Below are 23,817 nucleotides of genomic sequence, written 5' to 3'. Positions count from 1 at the left end.
TAGAAACAAGCATTGAGAACAGTGCCTAGCACATCCAGTCAATAAATACATATCAAATGAATGAATTAGCCCACTCACTGGCTTTCCATAGAGTATGAAATGGTATTTTAGGAATTGAGCAAATCTTAGCTAGATTTTAATGAACAAATAAATACTAGCTGACACCTGCAAAGTTTTCATTCTAAGAGCTCCTTTTGTAAGAGTCTTTCCATTGTTTTCTAGCAAATAATTGAAAGTGATTAAAACAGACACACACATTTACATATCTTTCAGTTTCCACAAAGAGAAGGACTCAAAATGGGGGTGTCTGGAAGACTCAGTTGGTTGAGCATCTGACTCTTGGTTTTGGCTCAGGTCATGGTCTTGAGTCGTGGGATAGAGCCCTGAGTCAGGTTCTGTGTTCAGTGCGGAGTATGTTTCAGATTCTTCTCCCCCTCTCTCTGTCCCTCCCCTGCTCTCTCAATCTCTCTCAAATGAATAAATAAAATCTTAAAAAAAAAAAACAAAAACAAAATGAATGTGAATTCTATATCTTTACTCAGTGGTTAAATCTGAATTTATGAGGGAGATGTAATCCCAAACTCTAGCAAATTACTCAAGTATTAGAACTTAAAAAAAAAAAAAAAGACCTTCGGGACCCCTGGCTCTCTCAGTCCTTAGAGCATGCAACTCTTGACCTTGGGGTTATGAGTTTGAGCCTCATACTAGGTGCATTGATTACTTAAAAATACAATCTTTTTTAAAAAATTTTTATTTATTTATGATAGTCACAGAGAGAGAGAGAGAGGCAGAGACACAGGCAGAGGGAGAAGCAGGCTCCATGCACCGGGAGCCCGACGTGGGATTCGATCCTGGGTCTCCAGGATCGCGCCCTGGGCCAAAGGCAGGCGCCAAGCCACTGCGCCACCCAGGGTTCCCTTAAAAATAAAATCTTAAAAAAATATTTCTAGTCTGGTTCATTTTTTTTTTTCTTTTTCTTTTTTTGGTTAGGATTTTACTTATTTATTTAAGAGAGAGAGAGAGAGCGCGCACGAGTTGGGGGGAGAAGCAGAGGGAAAGGCACAAGCAGACTTCCCACTAAGGCTGGAGACCAACGTGGGGCTTGATCCTATGACCATGAGATCATGACCTGAAATTAAGAGTCAGATGCAGCCTGAGCTACCCAGCCTGAGCTACCCAGGCACTTCTGATTTATTTTTTCAAGTGCAAAATTACATAGTCCCTTCAACAAATGGTACTAGGACCGGTAGATATCCACATGCAAAAAAATGTTTGAATATATACATATATTTTACATATATATGTAAAATTTATATGTAACATGTATTATATAATGTTATTATATATTTTATTAAATGTGTCAAGGACCTAAATAGAAGAGCTAAAACTATACCACTCTTAGAAGAAAATATAGGCATAATCTTCAGGACCCTGGATTTGGCAATGGTTTCTTAGATATGACATCAAAAAGCACACAGACCAAAAGAGAAATTAGATAAATTAGACTTCATCAAAATTTAAAACTTTTGTGCTTCAAAGAATACTACAGGGATCCCTGGGTGGCGCAGCGGTTTAGCGCCTGCCTTTGGCCCAGGGCGCGATCCTGGAGACCCGGGATCGAATCCCACGTCGGGCTCCCGGTGCATGAAGCCTGCTTCTCCCTCTGCCTATGTCTCTGCCTCTCTCTCTCTCTCTCTCTCTCTGTGTGTGTGACTATCATAAATAAATAAAAATTAAAAAAAAAAGAATACTACAAAGGGATTGAAAAGATAATCCACAGAATAGGAGAAAGTATTCGCAAATCTCATATTTCATAAGGATCTAGTATCTAGAATATAGGAAGAACTCTTAGCACTCAACAACAAAAAAACAAACCAAATAAAAAATAGGGAAAGGACTTGAATAGGCATTTCTCCAAAGAAGACATACAAATGGTTAAGCATGAGAAGATGCTCAATATTAATAGCCAGCAGGGAAACACAAATCAAAACCACAATGATTTACCATTCATACCTACCAAGATAGTTAGCATTAAAAGACAGTAAGGAAAAAAAATAATAAAAAAAATAAAAGACAGTAAGTGTTGGTGAAGATGTGGAGAAGTTTGAACCCTCAATACATTCATTGAAGGTGGGAATGTAAAACAGTGCAGCCTCTGAGGAAAACAATTTGGTGTTCTTCAATAAATTCAGCATAAAATTACCATATGGCCCACAATACTACTCCTTAGTATAAGTTGAATGAGAATTAAAACGTATATCCACACAGGACGCCTGTGTGGCTCAGTGGTTGAGCGTCTGCCTTTGGCTCAGGGCGTGATCCTAGATTCCAGGAATCGAGTCCCACATCAGGCTCCTTGCATGGAGCCTGCTTTTCCTCCCTCTGCCTGTGTGTCTCTGCCTCTCTTTCTGTGCCACTCATGAATAAATAAATAAAATAATCTTAAAAAAAAAAATGTCCATACAAAAATGTACATAGAAACACTATAATAGTCAAAAAGTGTAAAACACTCAAATGACCATCAACTTATCAACAGATAAGCAAAATGCAGTATAGACATACAATGGAATATTATTCAGCCATAAAAAGGAATGAAGTACTGATACATGCTATATTGTTGAAGAATCTCGAAAAACACCATGTTAAATGAGAGAAGCCAGTCACAGAAGGCCACTTACTGTATGATTCCATTTTTTTTTAAAGATTTTATTTATTTATTCATGAGAGATACAGAGCGAGAGAGAGAGGCAGAGACACAGGCAGAGGGAGAAACAGGCTCCACGCAGGGAGCCCGACATGGGACGCGATCCTGGGCCTCCAGGATCACGCCCTGGGCTGAAGGCAGTGCTAAACCACTGAGCCACCAGGGCTGCCCTGTATGATTCCATTTTACATGAAATGTGCAGAGAGAGAAGAAAAGTAGACTAGTGGTTGCCCCTGAATTAGAAATGACTGCTTATTGGGTACAAGGTTTCCATCTGGAGTGATGAAAAGGTTCTGGATCTAGACAGTAGTAATGGTTATACAACAATATGAATGCACTTAATGCCAATGAATTGCATACTTTAAAATGGTAAATTTTATATTATGTGTATTTGCCTCAATATAAAAAAAGAAGAAAAAGCACCCAGTGTGGTCTTTGCACATGGTAGGCATTCATAGTTGTTGACATTAATGACTATACAGCATAGTTTGAGTCCATCCCAGCTTCCAGTGATAGCAAATTTTGCCCTGCACAAACACGGCCCTATGGATTTTTTTTTTTTTTTTTTTTTTTTGGCCCTATGGATTTACCAGCATTCTCTAGCAATTCTGCCTGAGGAGTATGTACAAAGGCTTAGCAACTATATTCCTTCCCCCTTTATACCACATCCCACAACTGTGCTAGAAGTCTTCCAAAGAATTCCTAAACTACTTCTTGCTTCCTGCCAGCCATTAGAAAAGCTAATAGCTTCATTCTATATTAGTCAAAGCTGAGCTTGCTACTGAGATTTGGGTGGGAGGTAATGGTAAGGAGAAATTTCACTGGACTATAATAAGTCAAATATGAAGTGGAACAATATCACATTACTCTGAAATCATGTAATTAACTCTAGACCAGAGTGTCTTAACTTTGGCATGTTTGATATTTAGAGAAGAATAATTCTTTGTTGTGGGCAGGGGGACAGGGGGCTGTCCTGTCTAAGACTTTTAGCTGCATTCCTGGCTTCTACATACCAGACATCAACATCACACCTCAGTCATGACAATCAAAAACATCTCCAGGTATTTTGTTGCCTAGGGGCAAAAGAGCTCTCAGTTGAGAACCACTGCTCTAGACAAAAACACTCAATATCTTATCTAACATTAATATATACAGAGTGGTGTACCTTAGGATTATGGGGCTGGATTTGGAAATGAGAGGAGAGGGTGAAACAATCTAGACCACCTTGGATTGCTATTTATGAGCCAATCTTCTGAAAGCTAACATGTTTGATGAAAGGTCATGGGAAAACTCAAGCAGAGAGAGCTGAAATTCTCAAAAGGATGTTCCCAGGACCAGAACAATGACCACTCCCAAACCAAGGAGAGTTTTTGTTTTGTTTTGTTTTTTTAAGATTTTATTTATTTATTCATGAGAGACAGAGAAAGAGAGGCAGAGAAATAGAGACACAGGCAGAGGGAGAAGCAGGCTCCATGCAAGGAGCCCGATATGGGATTCGATCCCGGGACTCCAGGATTACGACCTGGGCCAAAGGCGGATGCTCAACCGCTGAGCCACCCGGGCGTCCCACCAAGTAGAGTTAAGAGTAAGGCAGAAGACACTTAGTGATAAATGTAATGTCATTCTTCTGCTTAACTGAATTTCCTTCTGAATCCATGATGCTCAAAGACAGGGAAGAGAAATGGTTCCTGCTCTCTGTGCTCTAGATGCCTATCACCTCTACCCTGGGGATAAAGGCACCTGGTCAGACATTGGCCCAGAAAAAAGATGGGAACTGCCTACCTGAGAGTCCCGTTCTCTCCTTTGTCCAGGCTGGTGAACCGGCTGTAGAGGCGGGTGATCTGACTGTGGGAAACTAAAGAACACAAAATTAGTCCCATTGGGAGAAGTCACCCTCCACTCAAACTGAACTCAAGCATGGCCCTTCAGAAGTCAACTACCTTTCTGGTCCCAGCACACCACCATACACTTCAGAGAGAATAAAATGGGGAGATATCTCAAGTCTAACTCCTTTCTAGAGTTTCAAAACAGAAATTAAAAAGCTGGGGCAGCCCTGGTGGCTCAGCGGTTTAGCGCCGCCTATGGCTCAGGGCGTGATCCTGGAGACCCAGGATTGAGTCCTACATTGGGCTTCCTGCATGGAGCCTGCTTCTCCCTCTGCCTGTGTCTCTGCCTCTCTCTCCTCTCTGTATATTCTCATGAATAAATAAATAAAATCTTAAAAAAAAAAAAAGAAATTAAAAAGCTAAAGAAGAAAGAAGTTAGAAAATAAATTGAAAGCACTCAAAATTCAGGAATGAAGTCTAGGCTTTTCATTAGGATTTAGCCACTTAAAATGTCAAGTGGCTAAGATTAACAAAGCCGAATTTAGTTTAAAAGGAAATTGTGAAACTTTCACCTTTTATTTTTTTGACCTTTTCACTTGACTTGGAAGCTCTGAAAATGGATGCTTTGATTAAAAACATACCAATTAGTTTGCTGTTTCAGGCTGGCAATATCAGGCTGGTTGACGACACTTAAAGACTGGGGCAGATTCTATTTTTATTTTATTTTATTTTTTCAAAGATTTTATTTTTAAAGAATCTCTACACTCATGGTAGAGCTTGAACTCACAACCCTGAGATCTTGAGTTGCAAGCCCTACCAACTGAGCCAGCCAGATGCCCTTCAGGCAGATTCTATTTTTATAATCTGGTTTGCTCCTGTACCAACCATCATGGCTTTCTCCTTCCTTAGGAACTGACATTTAGGTAAAAGATCACAGGGTCATGTCAGCCTCTTTTCTGTAATTACATGAGCTCCACTAAGCTCCCAGTAAAGGAATGAGCTCCCAGAAAGCAAATTAGGCAATCTGTAAAAAGATCAGGTTATCATCAGATGATATCTACAAGGAAGCTTTTTTTCCTCATTTTTTAACTCAAGCACAAGCTGGCCATTAAAATGAGGCAAGAAGCGCAGATACACAGTAAGAATTTGAAAATACAAAAAAAGAATTTCTGTGGAACAGTTTAGTTTCTTGGCTGATGGGAACTAGGAGGGAAGAAAAAGGAGAATTATCAAAAAAGAAAAGACAAGAGCCAAAAAGGGTGTGGTAAGTGTGGACTTTGTCCTCCACTGTGCCTTTAGGGGTTTAAGGGGGTGGCTAAAAGCATTCTGATAGTAGCCCTCCTCCCCCAGTTCAACAAAACCTACTGGCAGCTTTAGGAACAATGGGACAAAGTAAACCGGGGCACAGCGGGAGAAGCAGGAAGTGAATGGCCTAGAGCTACGACGAGAGGACACACTAGGCGCAGCAGTGAATTCTTCAGCATCAGATTTCATTCCAAGCTGGGCTGTTGGGTACTAGCTCTCCAAACACAGCAGAGAAGAATCAATCCCAGCCAGCAAGGAGCCAGCAGGTGCCAGGCACTGAGTGGACCTACTGCCCGGCCAAGCTCTCTGGTAAGGGTCAGGTAACAGATTGATCCCATTCATGGCACCACCGCCTACTTAGGGGTGAGCAAAAGGGGCTGTGGAGAGAACTACATCAGTCCAGGAGAGGAAAGGGCTTGGCAAAATGTCTAGTACAATGTAAGAACTCCAGATTAGCCATTATCATCATCATCCTTACACTCTGAGCCTGGAGGTACAGTTTTACTGCTGTACTAACTAATCTCCACCTTTCTCCTGACTGGCAGCTACAGACATTTTCTTCAGGAACCTGACCTGTTTACCCTGGCTGTGGCCTCTGGCCTCAAAGACTGCTCTAGAACAGAAGTTCTCTTTAGTTTAACAAAGATAAGTCAGTTAAAGAATGACTAACTTTCCCAAAAGATTTTTTGAAAAACAAAATTTGTTCACAATCTCAATACCACTGTTTTCATTTCTTTATGTACCATCTAATATCAGTCACTTGTATACTTTCCATACTTGGAATAGTTTTTCATTTATTCACTCATTATTTTTCTATATTGCTTTGGAGTACTTCTTAATAATGGCAGAATATTTAGTCCACTGGATAAGTTTTTTTTTTTTTTAAGATTTTATTTATTTATTTATTTATTTGACATCAAGAGAGAACATGGGGAAGAGGCAGGGAGAGAGAGTGGGAGAAGCAGGCTCCCTGCTGAGAGGGTGCGGGGACCCATGCAGAGCTCAATCCCAGGATGCTGGGACCACGACCAGAGTCAAAGGTAGATGTCCAACTAACTGAGCCACCCAACCACCCCTGGATCAGTTTTTAGTACTTAGACTACTGTATTTTTCAGATTCCTTCTAATAAGGAAAACATTCAATTGTATTTCTTTTTATACTAATTTGTTTGGGGTTTTTTTTAAGATTTTATTTTTAAGTAATCTCTATACCCAACATGGAGCTCAAACTCACAGCCCTGTAAGAGTCACAAGCTCTATGGATTGAGTCAGGCTGGTGCCTTTTTTTTAATTTGAGAAAATAATCCATACACGTAGTAAATATGCAAATAGTACAAGAGTGTACAAGATGAAGTCTCTTTAACAACCAAATCCCCCAGTTTCCCTTGCCAGAAGCAAACACTATTATCAGTTTTTTTGTAATTTCTTCTAGAAATTCAGTATGTGTATATATAAGTATGTATAGCTATCGATAACAATTTTAAAACTGGCTGGAATGTGGTCATTTAGTCCAACCCCTTTAACTAACAAACGAACCATCAGATATCTTTCTAATCTAAATCATCTCAAAGAACTAGACATTGAAACCTATTTAAGTATGATTCTGAAAATTTCCTTACTAAGTGCTGGTATGGTATTACATTCCAGATTTCAGAAAAAAGGTTAGCTTATGGCTGGTTTCCTTAAAAATATGGAATGCTTGGGGCGCCTGGGTGGCTTTGTCAGTTCAGTATCCGACTCTTGCTTTTAGCTCAGGTCATGATCTCATAGGCTGTGGGACAGAACCCTGCAAAGCACTCCATGCTGGGGGGTGGAGGGGTATCCTGCTTGAAGATTCTCTCCCTCTGCCCCTCTTTCCTCACATGTGCACTCTCTTTCTGAAATAAATAAACAATCAAACAATCAAATAAATAGTTTAAAAAATATGTGGAATGCTTCACAAATTTTTGTGAATGATAAAACCTGTGATCTTCTAGAAGGGGGTTACATGGAAATCAGTGGAGAAATGTACAATCAGGGCAGGGGTGCCTGGATGTCTCAGTAGGTTAAGCCTCTGCCTTTGGCTCAGGTCATGATCTCAGAGTCCTGGGACTGAGCCTGCGGTGGGAGTCCCAGCTCAGCAGGGAGTCTGCTTCTCCCTTTGCTCCTCCCCTTTGCTTGTGCCCTCTCTCTCTCAAATAAGTAAATAAAAATCTTTAAAAAAAAATGTACAATCAAATGTCTGCTTTTAAAACTTAATATGGTCAAATGTCAATCTATGTCCTAAACTTCAGAACTAATGTTTAATAAGAAGAAAGAAAGAGGAGGAGGAGGAAAGCAAGCTTCAATTTACATGCTAAATTCACCATGACAGAGAATAAAAAGCAATCTCCAAGGTACAGAGCTCAGAGCAACTTCAAGGAGCAGAAAAGCATCGGACCTGCCATAAAAGGCAGGACAAGTTTCCAGTAAACTATTCTCACCAGACGGCAAGACGCTAACAGGAAGGCGCCCTAAACCTGCACCAATTCTCAGTAACTCAAAGGAAGTCTCTTGACTTTGCACATGGTCATGTCTTGAATCAAGCTATATTTTTCTCCCCTAATGGGCACATAATTATTTTATACTGTTGAAAGATTACTTGAAAGATCCTCCCAATTTGACTACAAATCTATTATCACTACCTCATGCCTAGAAGAGGAAGGCATTTTAGAAAAGTAGCAAGCACTAGGCAGGAGTGACAGAGAGAAAAATAAAATGAAAATGGAGTAAGAAAGGGAAGCCTGGGTGGCTCAGCAGTTGAGCATCTACCTTTGGCTCAGGGTGTGATCCTGGGGTCCAGGATTAGGTCCCGCATCGGGCTCCTTGTGTGGAGCCAGCTTCTCTTCTCCCTCTGCCTGTGTCTCTGCCTCCTCTGTGTCTCTCATGAATAAATAAAATATTTTAAAAAGACATTAAAACAATGTAACAACAAATCACTTTCTTATAATTGGGGAAATCTGAATATGGACTAAATGGTAGATAATATTTTTAAATTATTGCCAATTTTCTTAGGTGTGATACAGTACTGAGGTTATGTAGAGAAAAAATTCCTATTCTCAGGATACATGAAGAAATATATACCTTTAAAAAATATTTTATTATTTATTTATTTATTTATTTATTTATTTATTTATTTATTTATTCATGAGAGACACAGAGAGAGAGAGAGAGAGAGAGAGAGAGGCAGAGACATACGCAGAGAGAGAAGCAGGCTCCATGCAGGGAGCCCGATGTAGGACTCAATCCCAGGACCTCAGGACCAGGGGACCACACCAGAGCCAAAGGCAGCTGCGCAACCACTAAGCCACCCAGGCATCCCACATAAAGAAATATTTATTTATTTATTTAATTTTTTTTTAAATTTTTTATTTATTTATGATAGTCACACACACAGAGAGAGGCAGAGACATAGGCAGAGGGAGAAGCAGGCTCCATGCACCGGGAGCCCGACGTGGGATTCGATCCCGGGTCTCCAGGATCGCGCCCTGGGCCAAAGGCTGGCGCCAAACCGCTGCGCCACCCAGGGATCCCTAAAGAAATATTTAAAGGTGAAGAGTTGTTATCTGCCTTTCAAACAGTTCACCAAAAAATACACATATAAGTATGTGTGTGTGTGTGTATGTAAATAAATAAAGCAAATATACAGTTAAAGCTATATATACTTAACTATGTAGGTAAATCAAAATGTTAATTGTTAAATTGAGGTGGAATGTATATGGATATTCATTTTACTACTTTAACTTTTCTGTATATTTGAAGTTTTTCATCATGGTAAGGTGGGCAGGAAACACACACAGCTTTACAAATCACTTAACCCCAAACTAAAGGTATTAGTTATATGTGCATTTCCATTTCAATAGGAGCCAGAAGATAGCACCTTTGGGCAACATGGCTTGACAGGCAAGGGCCATGAAGGGGTCTTGCATTTTGAGACTGTAGTAGCCGGAAGTTGAACTTCCTTGTACATTTTAGTCCAGTAAATTATTCTCAAGCAATTGCCTTTGCCAGACTTATGCTTTTTGTTGAAACTACAGAAAAACCCACATTAGTTAGGTCTATCATTACTTTACCTTCTCAAACAAAACCTCGCTATAAAATCTACTTCCTTTTTTTTAAAATAAGATTTTATTTTTTATTCATGAGAGACACAGAGAGAGACGCAGAAACATAGAGGGAGAAGCAAGTTCCCTGTGGGGAGCCTGATGCAAGACTTGATCCCAGGACCCCAGGATCATGACCTGAGCTTAGGGCAAATGCTCAACCACTGAGCCACCCAGGCGACCCTAAAACTTCCTTTTTTTTTTTTTTTAAGATTTTGTTTATTTATTCATGAGAGACAGAGAGAGAGAGAGGTAAAGACACAGGCAGAGGGAGAAGCAGGCTCCATGCAGTCCACCTGACGTGGGACTCGATTGGATCCCAGGTCTCCGGGATCATGCCCTAAAACTTACTTCCAAAATCTGTTCAACTTTGTCCCCATACCACATGACACATACCAGAACTAGAGACTAAAATTAAATGAATGGGGACCTGAGCTGAGGATCCCTGGGGATCTCAGGGTTGTGAGATTAAGCTCTGCATAGGGCTCCAAACTGGGTGTGGAGATTACTAAAGATTTTCTCTCTCTCTCTCTGCCCCTCCCCCCACACAATGGCAATCTCTCAAAAAAAATTTGTTTTAATTAAAAATGTTTTAAGGCAGCCTGAGTGGCTCAGGGGTTTAGCACCACCTTCAGCCCCTTCTCCCTCTGCCTGTGTCTCTGCCTCTCTCTCTCTCTCTCTGTCTCTCATGAATAAATAAAATCTTTAAAAAAAAAAAGTTTCAGATTTTTTTTTAGATTTTTTTAAATTTATTTTTATTTATTCATGATAGACAAAGAGAGAGAGAGAGAGAGAGAGAGAGGCAGAGACACCGGCAGAGGGAGAGGGAGAAGCAGGCTCCATGCCAGGAGCCCCACGCGGGACTCGATCCCTGGACTCCAGAATTGCGCCCTGGGCCAAAGGCTGGCGCAAAACCGCTGAGCCACCCAGGGATCCCCCTAGATAATGTTTTTTAAACTGTTAGCAACATCAAGATTTCCATTCCTTTAAATGTTTTATTTCTAGAGCTGGGAAAATGACTTATTTCTAGTCCAATGGTCCCTGAAAATAGGAAAAGCATAAATGCTGTAACCTCTCCACTTATATAGGCCTAGACAGTTTTATAACTAGCACATACAAATATTTTCCCAATAAGATGATTATCATCTATGGTTCAAAATAATAGCTGACACCTGGTACTTAAATATCAAGCACTATTCTAAGTAGTTCACATAATTTCTCTCATTTAATCCTCATAAGAATCCTGGAAAGTAGGTACTATTATTATTCCCATTTATAGATGATGAAACTGAGGCTTACAGGTAATTCTTACCTAGAATGAGTTTGCCAAACACTTAAGAGATTACATTTCAAATACCGGCTAAACCAGTCATGCATGAATTCTAATCAACGTAAGACTGCCTGGAAAAGATGTTTAAATATAATCATCAATTCCAATGCAAAGCTTTCATATTGAATATAAAGTCGGTTTTGCTCAATTATGCCACATTCTCTTACTGGCAAAGGGAGTGGTGAAAGGTCTTATTACTTGTTTTTAACTGGAAATGTTTCTGATAGTCCCCTAAACTCTTAACGAAACCAGAAGCATATGAAAACTGGACAAATTCCACTCCTCCACCTCACCCTCAGGTATCTTGTTTTTAGTTTTCTAAGCCTTTTGGATCATGTTAAAATTACTGTTTTAAAAATCAATTCTGGGGATCCCTGAGTGGCGCAGCGGTTTGGCGCCTGCCTTTGGCCCAGGGCGCGATCCTGGAGACCCAGGATCGAATCCCACATCGGGCTCCCGGTGCATGGAGCCTGCTTCTCCCTCTGCCTATGTCTCTGCCTCTCTCTCTTTCTCTCTGTGACTATCATAAATAAATAAAAATTTTAAAAATTAAAAAAAAATCAACTCTGCTCATGGACACCAACTGGATAAACTGATGGCTCAACTCCCAGGGCAGAGGAATGACTGTGTAGCAGGCTAGAGGAGAATGCTCCTGGAAGTCACCCAAAATGTCCTAGATTAATTTATTTAAATCGAATTCATTCATGCACGTATCAGGGTCCAATTTCTGTCTTCTCCAAGACCAGCCCACAGACTCAGTCTTTCTTGAGTTCTGAAAGTGGGTGGCACACAATTTCAGCTACCTTACATCGTAATGCTAATCCTAACTCTTGTGGGCATCTCTTGTCACCATCTGCTTTAAGCACCTAGCATAGTACTAAATATAGACAATGCAAAAATTCAGTAACTACTTTTTTTATTAGGCTTTCTGGCTCAACGTACATTGGCACTGGTTGCGGCTGATAATCTCCCTCAGATTCTCCTTTGATTCACTTTTTGGCAACTAGGAAAACAGTTCTTCCAGGAGTAAGAGCCACACAGTAAAATAACTCCAGTCCTATAGAGTCTAGGGTTTTTCTATTTTGTCAAATGTAAATAAGCCCAAATGGGATTAGTGCTCCCTTCATCTTGACGCAAAAATAGGTTTTTCCCATCTTCACTAAGGCTTACACTTCCTCATTTTGTGACTTTTTATTTTAAGTATGAATACTTCAACTCTGGTGTCACTTTAGACCTAAAGCAACTCTTATATTTACAAGTGTGGCCAGAGGTCATGGCCACAAAATTTAATAAAATGCTTGCTGAATCCAAACGGACTATACTTCTACCTCTTGGAGTCAATGAATCATCAAATGACCATAAGGTGAAGAGGCCAAACAACTATTACACATCATAAGCAGCTCACTGCTTTTTGTCATTCATCTGAAACCAGTAGGTGGTGTGCTCATAATCCTTAAAGATATTTATGAAGAGGCTACCTGCCATGTGTGTGTGTTGGGGGGGGGGGGGGGGATGCTGAAAGCAGTAAGCCAATCCCACAAGGTTGGGGGCTAGATAACATCCCTTCCAAATTGAAGATTCTGGAAAGTTGAATTTGTCAGAAAGCACAGGACAGCATTCAATTTCTCTCAGGTCACCACTGCCTGTGTAATTCTGTAGTTCCCCCAGGACCCTTCAACATTACCTGCATTTGGGCCACTGAGTTACTTACCGGTCATCTCATTATTAAAGACAAGTTACCGTGAAGCGACAGCTCAGACACTTACATAACCCAAGTAAAATACAAGAGTCATGATGGATTACTGAGAAAATACTGTATGCATTATTCAAAATTGTGTGGTGATGTTACACAGAGCTTCTGAATTCCCAAAGCCCTGCTGCCCCTATGTTCAGGTTAATGAGGAAGAGACTGGACTATAAAAAAATCAGTTCCTAGTACAAATTCGCACTGAGATTTTGGAACACATCCAATTTCCATAGCGACTGCATAAAGTACACCAGCATAGTAGAAATCAATATATCTGAAATTAGGACAGCAAGCATCCTCAGTGTAAGTAAAAGAAACAAACAAAAATCTGGTAGTCACAGTATCTGCTTTTTTTTTTTTCCTCCACAGGTTCAGAATGAAAGAAATCTCACAGTCTCAGACTCCTCATTCTTTAAAGTCTCCTGTCACCAGGTCACGTCTTCCAAAGCCTTACTATACGATCTTGCTTTCTAGACTTATTTTTCCAGTTGCATTAAGAATTTATTTGTGATTTCCCACAGTTGACAGTGATTTTAAGTGCTTGCCCCAAAACGTCACAGGAACATATTATGTTTTCTATAGGATCCATCCGGAGCTCTTGAATTCGAGGTTGGTGCGAGGAAAGATAAAAGAAAGGAGTTAGGGGACTTTCATGAACAGGGGGAAGAGAAAAGAGCGGTGCCTGTGCTCTAAGGGTGATCGCGACCCCTGCCTTAGAGGGGAAGCCTTTGAGCCCCCCGCTCCGAATAGCCGTAAGAAGAGGTCCTCCAGCCCTCGGCCACGAAGCTCCTGGGCTGGAGGCTGATCAGTACCCGGTAACCTCCAGGCACCTCAGCTCCGGACCTCAACGACAGCCACCCTCGGTTCTGAGGCCAGCCAGAAGCGCCCGGCCGCTTTCCCACCCCCTACCCGAACTCACAGCCAGTCTCCTTCTTGATCTCCTCGAGCTCTTCGTCCCGCAGTAACGTGGAAGCCCGAGAACCCATCACCGAAGCGGGAGCTCCTGAGGGAGCAGGGGCTCCTGAAGCAACGACGGCAGCGGGAGGGAGGGAAGAGGGAGGGAGAAAGGCCCAGGGGTCAAGAAGCGAGAGGGCAGTATTTCTACTGCGGACCCGGGAGGGAACCCAGGGGTGGCAAGAGGGGGAGAGGGCGGTCCCCGAGAACCAGCCAATAAGGAGTGAGGCTGCGCCCGGCCCAGGAGCCGACGTCGACGCTTCCAGCACCAGCCCCCGAATGAATCAGCCCAGCGCAGGGCCGGGTATTCCTAAGGACGGGCCACGCCCCCGGAAGCGTGATGTCACCGGCCTTAAAAAGGCAATGCCACTCTGGCTCTAGCGACCGCAATTAAAAGGGCAACGCCTTCGACCCACAGTTTTACAATGAACTAACCGGCTTGCCGACAAAGTAGCCAACCCGTTTCTCACAGAACTCTAAACCTGGAAGCGCCACCCCCAGGTGGCAGGGATTGCAGAGAGAAACTATAAAAATAGACCAAACGTCTCTTGGGGCGACTCTAGGGTGTGTCTCTTGGGAACTGCATGCTGGGAGTTCCACCTCCTCCTTTTCTCTGGAGGTCCTCCCGCCTCCTGCCGCTGGGGGCGCTCGGGAGCCGGCGTCCTGGCGCGCGCCGATTGGCTCGTCCGGGAACAGCCGGGACCTCGGGTTCCGCCCTGCTGGCGTCCGCGTCTGCGTGGGGGCTTTCGGGGGGGTGTACTTCTTCATTTTTTCCCAGCTGTGTCGTTTGATAACCGTCAACGCCGGCTTCGAACTCCCGAGAGTTCTTCCTTAACAGCAGTACTGAAGCTCGAGGAAGTCACCATTTGGCTGAAATTGAGACAAGATTTCCCAACTTCCTTCGGGGGAAAAAAAATAACGGTGGACGAGATTCAATTCCTAGCGTATGGCCCGCCGTCTATTTGAAGTTTCTTATTTTGCCCTAAAAATGAGGACTTTTGCATTTTATTTTTATATTTTTGTTTTCTTGAAAATGTTTAAGCCATTCGTTAACTAATTTAACCTTCTCCGGTGAAGTTGTTTTCCTGTGGCTTCGTAGTGCCTTTCCACCCCTCCCCCTCCCCCTCCCCCTCCCCCACCCTTCGTGGGTTGCTTTGTGCATAACCGATTTGAGATACGGAAGAACCAAATTCTGACCACTGTAATTTAGTCCCTCAACTACTCTTAAGCTTTGCCTAAGGCCAAGGTTCTAGTCTCACTGAGTTGTTTTCATGACTGACCTGCTCTTCTTGTCTATCTAGTGTCCTCTCCCTTCAGATGCGCTCAATTGGCAGCCAGATTGCTCGTGCACACGTTGTGATAATTCTAAGTCACCTATGCTTTGGTTGGTAACAGTGTCAAACTCTGGAAATGTTGTTAACGTAGAAGAGGCCAGAAGAACTTAGATCCCAGATATTTCTGGGTGAGCAGCTTGTGGCCGCATGTATTGGCAGATATTTTGCCAACGATAGTTTTTAAATTATTTTAGTTTCTTTCCTTCCTTCCTTTATTTATTTGGGTTCGTGTTAAGATATACGTATGACCATTTAAGAACCTCTGAAATGTCCTGCTTGTTCTAAATGAAAGGTTGTATTACCCCATTTTAAAGACAACCCAAACATAGGGTGCCTGAAGTCTTATGGGCTTTCAGTTTCCCATGTGTAAATCAGAATTGGTGCTTGCAATGGTCCTTTTCTCTTTATCGTTCTAAAAAGATGAGCAAAACTGAATTATTCTCATATTTTTCTTTTTCTTGTCCCTTCCAGGCATGGGGAAAGGGAAAATAGCCTCGTTTCCCAAAAATATTGTTTAAATCATAGACCTCTTTTATTTTCAAGTGTTTGGTTACTTAAAGAAGATTATTTGAAGACTGCTTTTGGAATCAAATAGCATGGATCCCAGCAGTGACTACCATTTCCTCAATCAGATTTTGTGGAGAAGGGTGAAACTCACGTTGGTTTGTGGCATCTTTGAGGGAGTACTCCAGCATGTGGACCCTAACAGGATTGTTGTCCTGAAGAAAGGTCTCTTTACTTGTTATTATCTTCTCCCTTTTAAGAAATTAATAGTTAAATTTGGATGATGGCTCTGGGGCTTGATTAGCAAGTGGTAGGGAGGCATTCCTATTTCAGGGAAAAGGTAGGAGGAAGAATAGAATGTTTATTTTCCCCTAACAGAAAAAATGGTTGCATCTGTGGGCTTGTCCTCACATACTTTTATTATCATGACAGTGGAAATTTTCAATGTATGGATTCTTTTTCATTGGGTACTTTTCTTACCATATGCATCTTGAAGTTAAAAATAACCACTCTACTAGAGAGAATTTTGGCTTCAACAGACAAATTCAGACAGTAAGGGATTAATTTTTGTCATGCAAAAGGAAGTCCAGAGATTGGCTGCTGAGGAATAGTGCAGTGGCTCATAGATGCCAGGAGGAACCAGGTGTCTTGTAGGTTTTACCACCTCTAATCATGTATTATCCTCATAGTTACACCTACCAGCTTCAGTTCTGTTCATGGTAAGGGATGCTACACAGGAACAGCCAAGTGGAAGAGATGCATAGGGCAAAGTCTGTGGGGGCTCAGAGTTTCCATGCACCCCTGGGTGTACCACTCTCCTACTTCTTACATGTACTCACTTTTAAGCTCCAATATACAATTTTTATTCAGCTAGAATATTGACCCGGCTAGGGTAGTTGTTTACCTGGCATTAAGTTTTAAGTTCACAATTGAAACATGTATAAATGGCATTTGAGAGATTGGTGTTACTGTTATAAGTTAAAATAGACCTTTGTGAACCAGTGTGGGACTATACCAAATTTTTACAATATTAATTCATTCGGTAATCATTTATTGGTAGTTTTGTATCACAGGCACTGTGATAGATACCAGGGATATAGATAAGAATAACATAGTCCTTGTCCTTAAAAAACTTAGTCTAGTAAGGAAACAGATGAGGAAGTAGAGATGTATAATGCAGTGTAATATCCTTTCTAATATAGAGATGCACAAGATGCTATGGAAACACAACGATTCAGTTAATTTAGTTCTGGGAGTGGTACGGTTAGGCTAGTGGGGAATGTATCCCAAACAGGGGTAAGATTTAACTGGGTGGGAAAAAGAGGGAAGGTATTTTAAGCCAGTGGTTCTTAAACTTTATCTGTATATGAGAATCACCTGGGGGACTTGTTAAAATCACAGAATACTGGGCCACCCTCCAGGAGTTTCTGATTCTTTTTTTTTTTTTTTTTTAAGATTTTATTTATTCATAGAGACACAGAGAGAGGCAGAGACACAGGCAGAGGGAGAAGCAGGCTCCATGCAGAGAGCCTGACGTGGGACTCGATCCCGGGTCTCCAGGATCACACCCTGGGCTGCAGGCAGCGCTAAACTGCTGCGCCACCGGGGCTGCCCGAGTTTCTGATTCTTAAGGTCTGGGGTGGGGCCCAAGAATCTACATTTCTAACAAGTTTCCTGGTGCTGCTGATGCTCAGCTGGAGAACCACACCTTGAGAACCATAGTTTTTCACAGACGTAGCAGCATGTACAAAATATGTAGAGATATGAAAACTTGGTTCATTCAGAAAATGTAAGTAAATTTCTGTATGGGGATATAGTGAGACTTAAGGCTGGAGAAGGAGGTATGGGACTGATCGGAAGGCCTTAACATATAGTATTTGGATGCTTCTGAAAGCCACGAGGAACAGTTTGAAGGATTTTTATTTTTTAATAGGCTCTAGCCTGAACTCATGACTGTGTGATCGAGTTGCTTGCTCTACTGACCGAGCCAGCAAGATGCCCCACAATTTGAAGGATTTTTAAGTGGGAGGCATCTAAGTTTTTGAGCTTGTTGCCTGAAATTTTTAATGCTATGTTTGTTAGGAACCCTGTTCAGCTGCTGGAAACCTATGTCAAACAGCTTAAACGAAGCAGGAGTTTATTCTCTTATATAAAGGAAGGCAGCCCTCCCAAGGCTTCTGTGGGTCTTCCCAGAGTTGGCAGAGATCCAAGATTCTTCATCTTTCTGCTCTACTGTCTACATGCAAACCTCAAGATCATGTGATGGCTGGTAGAAGTTACATATGGGAGGAAAAGGGGTAGGGAGGTGTTCTCCCAGATGAGACCGTCCTCTTCAAGAGATGCCCTGGAGATCCAGGAAGCCACCACTGTCTGTGGAGAGATTACGCTCGTTGCCAGCCTGAAAGAATGGCATTGAGTTGACAACAATTAAGATATGCTACATGCTTGTTCAACAAAGCATTCAGTCTAAATGAAATATTTTTAAAAAATATTTATCCATTCATGAGAGACGCACAGAGGGAGGCAAAGACAGGCAGAGGGAGAAGCAGGCTCCATGCAGGGAGCCCGATGTGGAACAGGATCCCGGGACTCCAGGATCATGCCCTGAGCCGAAGGCAGACACTTCAACCACTGAGCCACGCAGGTGTCCCTAATGGCTAAACTTTTATTTAAATTTTTTTCTTTTTTCTTTTTTTCTTTTTTTAAAGATTTTATTTATTCATGAAAGACAGAGAGAGAGAGAGGCAGAGACACAGGCAGAGGGAGAAGCAGGCTCCATGCAGGGAGCCTGATGTGGGACTCGATCCCAGGACTCCAAGATCATGCCCTGGGCTGAAGGCAGATGCTCAACCTCTGAGCCACCCAGGCATCCCTTTTTTTTCTTTTTTTAGAGAGAGTGTGCATGCGAGCAGGAGGGAAGAGGGAGAGAGAGTATCTTAAGCAGGTTCCATACTCAGTGCACAGCTGAGATGGGGCTCTATCTCAGGACCCTAAAATCATGACCTGAGCTGACGTCAAGAGAAGGACATTTAACTGACTGAGCCACCCAGGGACCCCTATTAGCTAAACATTTTAAAGCAAAAAGCTTTAAAGACTTAAAAATATTAAAAATAATAATAATAATAAGTAAATAAAAATATTTATTATAGGGGTCTCTTGGGGCTCAGTCAGTTAAATGTCTGCCTTCAGCTCAGGTCATGATCCCAGAGTCCTGGGATGGAGTCCTACATTGGGCTCCCTGCTCAGTGAGGAGTCTGCCTCTCCCTCTCCCTCTGCCCCTTCCTATGCTCATGCTCTTTCTCTCTCTCAAATGAATGAATAAAATCTTAAAATAAAAACATTTATTATATTTTATAATTATAAAATAAAATTTTTGTCTATTATGTAATTATACATTTTTACAAAATATAAAATACAATATAATACTTATAATTTGTAATTATTTTCATAGTAGTTCCTATAACTGAAATTATTAGGTAAAAATTACAGATACTTTAAATATATTTTTTCAAGATTTTATTTAATTTTTTTGAAAGAGAGTAAGAGGGATCCCTGGGTGGCGCAACGGTTTGGCGCCTGCCTTTGGCCCAGGGCGCGGTCCTGGATATCTGGGATCGAATCCCACGTCAGGCTCCCGGTGCATGGAGCCTGCTTCTCCCTCTGCCTGTGTCTCTGCCTCTCTCTCTCTCACTGTGTGCCTATCATAAATAAAAGTTTAAAAAAAAATTTAAAAAAAAAAAGAGTAAGAAAGAGATAGCAAGCAGGCAGAAGGGCAGAGGAGAGGGACAAGCAGACTCCCTCCTGAGAGAGGAGCCTGACACAGGACATGATCCCAGGACCCTGGGATTACGACCCAAGCCAGAGGAAGACTCCCAACCGACTGAGCCACCCAGGTGCCCCTACTTTAAATATTTTGACGCATATTTCCAAATAGTTTTTCAAAAGGATTGTGTCTTTTTACTTTACTACTAGTAATGTATGAGTGAAATACAGTAAATAATCTAAGATTGGATTTTTAAAAAAATGGTGATGTTTATATTTCCTAAGTTTTTGCTAGTTTTATAGGTAGAAAGTGGTGTTTCATCTTGGCATGTTAAGAAAATATTCCTAAGGAAGTTGAACATATTTCTTTACACTTGTTTACTAATTTTATGTACTATTTGAACAAAGCAGGGAGTATTTTCACTATGACAGCTATGTGAAGGAAGGACTCTAGTAGAGAGAAACTAGAGGGAAAGAACATAGACAGATCTTGACAATCAACAGATCCAATAAAGGAAATATGAGGGCAGCCCCGGTGGTGCAGTGGTTTAGTGCCGCCTGCAGCCCAGGACATGATCCTGGAGAACCGGGATTGAGTCTCGCGTTGGGCTCCCTGCATGGAGCCTGCTTCTCTCTCGGCCTCTCTCTCTCTCTCTCTCTGTCTGTCTCTATGAATAAATAAAATCTTAAAAAAAGGAAACATGATGGGGGTCAGAGCTAAGGCTCAGCAAGGAATGGAAAAGAGAAGACAGATTTTATTTATTATTTTTTCAAATTTTAGAAATACATAAGAGATGGGATAAGTAACTGGTAATCAATATGCTGAGAGAAATAAGTCAATCAGAGAAGGACAAACATATGGTCTCATTCATTTGAGGAATATAAAAATAGTGAAAGGGAATAAAGGGGAAAGAAAAAATGAGTGGGAAATATCAGAAAGGGAGACAGAACATGAGAGACTCCTACCTCTGGGAAACGAACTAGGTAGGGGTGGTGGAAGGGGAGATGGGCGGGGGTGGGGATGACTGGGTGACAGGCACTGAGGGGGGCACTTGGGATGAGCACTGGGTGTTATTCTATATCTTGGCAAATTGAACACCAATAAAAAATAAATTTATTTTAAAAATTAGATAATTAAAGAGCAATGGAAGGGTTCCTGGGTGGCTCAGTCAGGTAAGCATCTGACTTGACTTTGACTCGGGTCATGAGATGGAGCCCCATGTGTGTTCTGCACTGAGGGTAGAGCCTGCTTAAGATTCTCTCTCTCCCTCTGCACCTCCCTAGCCCCGTATGTGCACTGTCTCTCTCAAATAAATAAATAAATATCAATGGAAAATGACTACTACATTTCTGACTCAGAAGATTAGGTATATAGTACGGTTATTAATTGATAGAAATGTAAAGAGGAGGGATCCCTGGGTGGCGCAGTGGTTTGGCACCTGCCTTTGGCCCAGGGCGCGATCCTGGAGACCCGGGATCGAATCCCACATCAGGCTCCCGGTGCATGGAGCCTGCTTCTCCCTCTGCCTGTGTCTCTGCCTCTCTCTCTCTCTCTGTGACTATCATAAATAAATGAAAATTTAAAAAAAAAAAATTTTAAAAATTAAAAAAAAAATGTAAAGAGGAAATTTGTTGGTTACTGGGAGAAGATAATGATTTCAGTTTGAGATCTTACAGCAAGTCTGCTGTTAGTTGGAAATGTGAGTGGAGCTCTGAGAAATAATCTGTGCTGTAGAAACTGGATGTTCAGGGCACCTGGCTGGCTCAGTCCAAAGAGCATGTGACTCTTGATTTCAGGATTGTGAGTTTGAGCTCCATGTTAGGTAGAGATTTCTTTAATATAAGTAGGGATTATTTATATTTAAATATATGTATATACACATATAGGAAATCAGGATGTCAGAGGTGGTGGAGGCAGTTGAAGAGACAGGAAAGAGCAAATAAGAGAGACAATATGACATTGGTTCAGAGTTGTGTATTAAAACACGTGAGGCCTGGGTTTGAATCCTAACTCTGTCTTTTATTAGCAATGTGAACTTGAGCAACTTATTCAACCTTTCTGAGTCTCAGATTCCTCCCTATCAGAGATAATGAAATGCCTCTCTCGTTATACTACTGGAGAATTAAATGTGGGCAAATAATTAGCATGGTGCCAGCTCTGAGTTGGTGCTCAGTATGGTAGCTCTAGGAAATTAGTAGGAAAAGAACTAAATTTGAAGTGTGTCCGATATGCCAAAAAAGAAAGGGAGAGAACAGTATTTGCCAAAAGATACATGGGAGCCAAGGGTGATAAGACTTAGAAACTCTTTTTTTTTTTTTTTTTTGGATTTGAAAAATAGTTGTGATTTTTAACCTCAGTAAAAAGACTTTCAGTGGAATAGTGAGGGTGAAACTATTATTTTGGATTGCTGCACAATATAGAAATATACAGCCACTGGGAGCACTTAAATCTAGAGAAATGATACCATACTGTAGTTATGACATTTAAACTTCTTGTAACTCTTACATGCTCACAGTAGTAGCCCTATATTTGGGCCAGGAGTTAGATTATTGTCCTTGACCATATTTTCTAGCAAGTAGCATGGCATGAAACAGGGTATGGACTCTAGAAGTAGTCAGCTGCCTTAAAATTTTATCTGAAATTAGGTGTGGCAAAAATCAATAGAAATATAATAAATAGGGCAGCTCTGGTGGCTTAGCCGTTTAGCACCGCCTTCAGCGCAGGGTGTGATCCTGGAGACCCGGGAGTCCCTTGTCAGGCTCCCAGCATGGAGCCTGCTTCTCCTTCTGCCTGTGTCTGTCTGTCTGTCTCTCACTCTAATAAATAAATTAAAAATCTTTAAAAAATATAATAAATAGTTCTTAGCATCAAGGCCTTAGAATATTCTTTTTTTTTTTAATATTTTTTACTTATTCTTTTAAGAGAGAGCAAGCGAGTGAGAACATGGCAGTGGAGAGGGGCAGAGCGAGAAGTAGGCTCTCTGCTGAGCAGGGAACCCAACTCGGTTGGGTCCTGAGATCCTGACCTGAGCTGAAGTCAGACACTTAATCAACTGAGCCACCAAAGTGTCCCTAAGATGTTCTCGGAAGAATTTAAGTTCACCATCCTGCTGCTGCCCTTTACGTTCTTGGACCATTCTAAGGTTCCCTCTATTCTCTGTCCTACTTGTTTCAAGGCTATAGCTTTGTAGCCTATTATTAACTCTTCATTTCTTGGGGAAAATAATTTGGAGATTTTTGTAAAACTCAGGTATGACACTTTTTTAAAAAGATGTATTTATTTATTTTAGAGAGAATGAGTGGATGGAGGGACAAAGGAAGAGGGGAAGGGAGAGAATCCTCAAACAGACTGTGCACTGAGTGCAGAGACAAATGCAGGGCTCAGTCCCAGGACCCCGATAACCTGACCTGAGCCAAAATCAAGAGTCAGACACTAAGCCAACTGTGCCACCGTGGTGCCCCTAGATATGGCATTTTTGAGAGGCATTATTTTCTTATGATTTTTACTAACTAAATGAATCATTTTCTATAACAGTGAAGAATGTAGAGACTGGTCGGAGCGTTCCAGGAGTAAAGATGTTTTTTGGGTACGAGATTGTGAACGGTGAGAGCTGCATGTTTCCTGACTGTGGATATTGGGATTTGTAGTAGTAGTAAACCCACTGCTCTGCTTCATTCCAGTTTTTGAAAAACTGAGATGCTGTATTGCCTTTAATATTGCATTGATGAACTCTTACAGTGGGTATTGGCGAATTGACCTTTATCTTAATTTTTTTGGTGTGTAATATGAGCAGAATGTCATAAAGAGTTTTAATCATCTAGGGTTTACAATGTGAGAACTGCTGGTGCCCGTTACTAGACACTCAACCAGTGGGCAGTTAAGAATCTGAACAGAAAGGAATTGTCTTGCTCAGCAATTGAATTTAACACTACAGAGTCAAAGTATATTCACAGCCCCTTATATAAAACCCTGGAGTCCAAATGTTTCAGAATTCAGAAACCTGGATTTTTGGAAAACAACACTATATACTCTTTATATTATGTAACATCTCAAGCAGGTTTGGGAAGCACTCTGTAATAAAACATTTCTACAGGGAAATGTGCAGATAATCATTCTAAATGGAATAAACTAGGACCATAAATAGTATGTCAGTTAGGTTTTGCTGCCAAAAGAGTTACAGACAATTTTTAGTTTTCAGAGAGTTTTGGATTTTGGAATTGCAAGACATAG

General features: G+C 41.4%; 2 protein-coding genes across 21 annotated transcripts in view; one reads left to right on the top strand and one right to left on the bottom strand.

Annotated features, from left to right (window-relative positions):
- Window positions 1-14,754, bottom strand: part of CHP1 (calcineurin like EF-hand protein 1) — a 64,059-nt gene extending 49,305 nt beyond the window's left edge. The window contains exons 1-3 of one of the 3 annotated variants that reach the window (XM_025473150.3): window positions 14,422-14,561; window positions 13,952-14,053; window positions 4,487-4,559 (exon numbers count right to left, since the gene is read on the bottom strand). In XM_025473150.3, coding sequence (XP_025328935.1) covers window positions 4,487-4,559; window positions 13,952-14,018 — 140 coding nt within the window. In that variant the 5' untranslated portion in view covers window positions 14,019-14,053; window positions 14,422-14,561. Of the gene's footprint in view, window positions 1-4,486; window positions 4,560-13,951 lie in introns of all 3 variants that reach the window. The other 2 variants (XM_049104408.1, XM_025473151.3) reach the window with 2 other exon arrangements.
- A 12-nt stretch (window positions 14,755-14,766) lies between these two features.
- EXD1 (exonuclease 3'-5' domain containing 1) overlaps window positions 14,767-23,817 on the top strand; it is a 35,795-nt gene continuing 26,744 nt past the window's right edge. For 2 of the 18 annotated variants that reach the window (XM_049104385.1, XM_049104381.1), the window contains exons 1-4: window positions 14,791-14,930; window positions 15,288-15,448; window positions 15,953-16,049; window positions 23,122-23,190. Coding sequence is in view for 13 of the 18 variants with exons in the window: in XM_049104380.1 (XP_048960337.1) it covers window positions 18,327-18,468; window positions 23,122-23,190 (211 nt within the window). In the remaining 5 variants the exon portion in view is untranslated. Of the gene's footprint in view, window positions 14,931-15,052; window positions 15,449-15,863; window positions 16,050-17,415; window positions 18,469-23,121; window positions 23,191-23,817 lie in introns of those variants that run through there. The other 16 variants (XM_025473131.3, XM_035708734.2, XM_025473129.3 and 13 more) reach the window with 16 other exon arrangements.

The sequence above is a fragment of the Canis lupus genome, chromosome 30 (assembly GCF_003254725.2).
Source record: "Canis lupus dingo isolate Sandy chromosome 30, ASM325472v2, whole genome shotgun sequence".
NCBI classification, from domain to species: Eukaryota; Metazoa; Chordata; class Mammalia; order Carnivora; family Canidae; genus Canis; species Canis lupus.
Note: the sequence above shows the minus strand (reverse complement) of the source record. Positions and strands in the feature narration are given on the sequence as shown.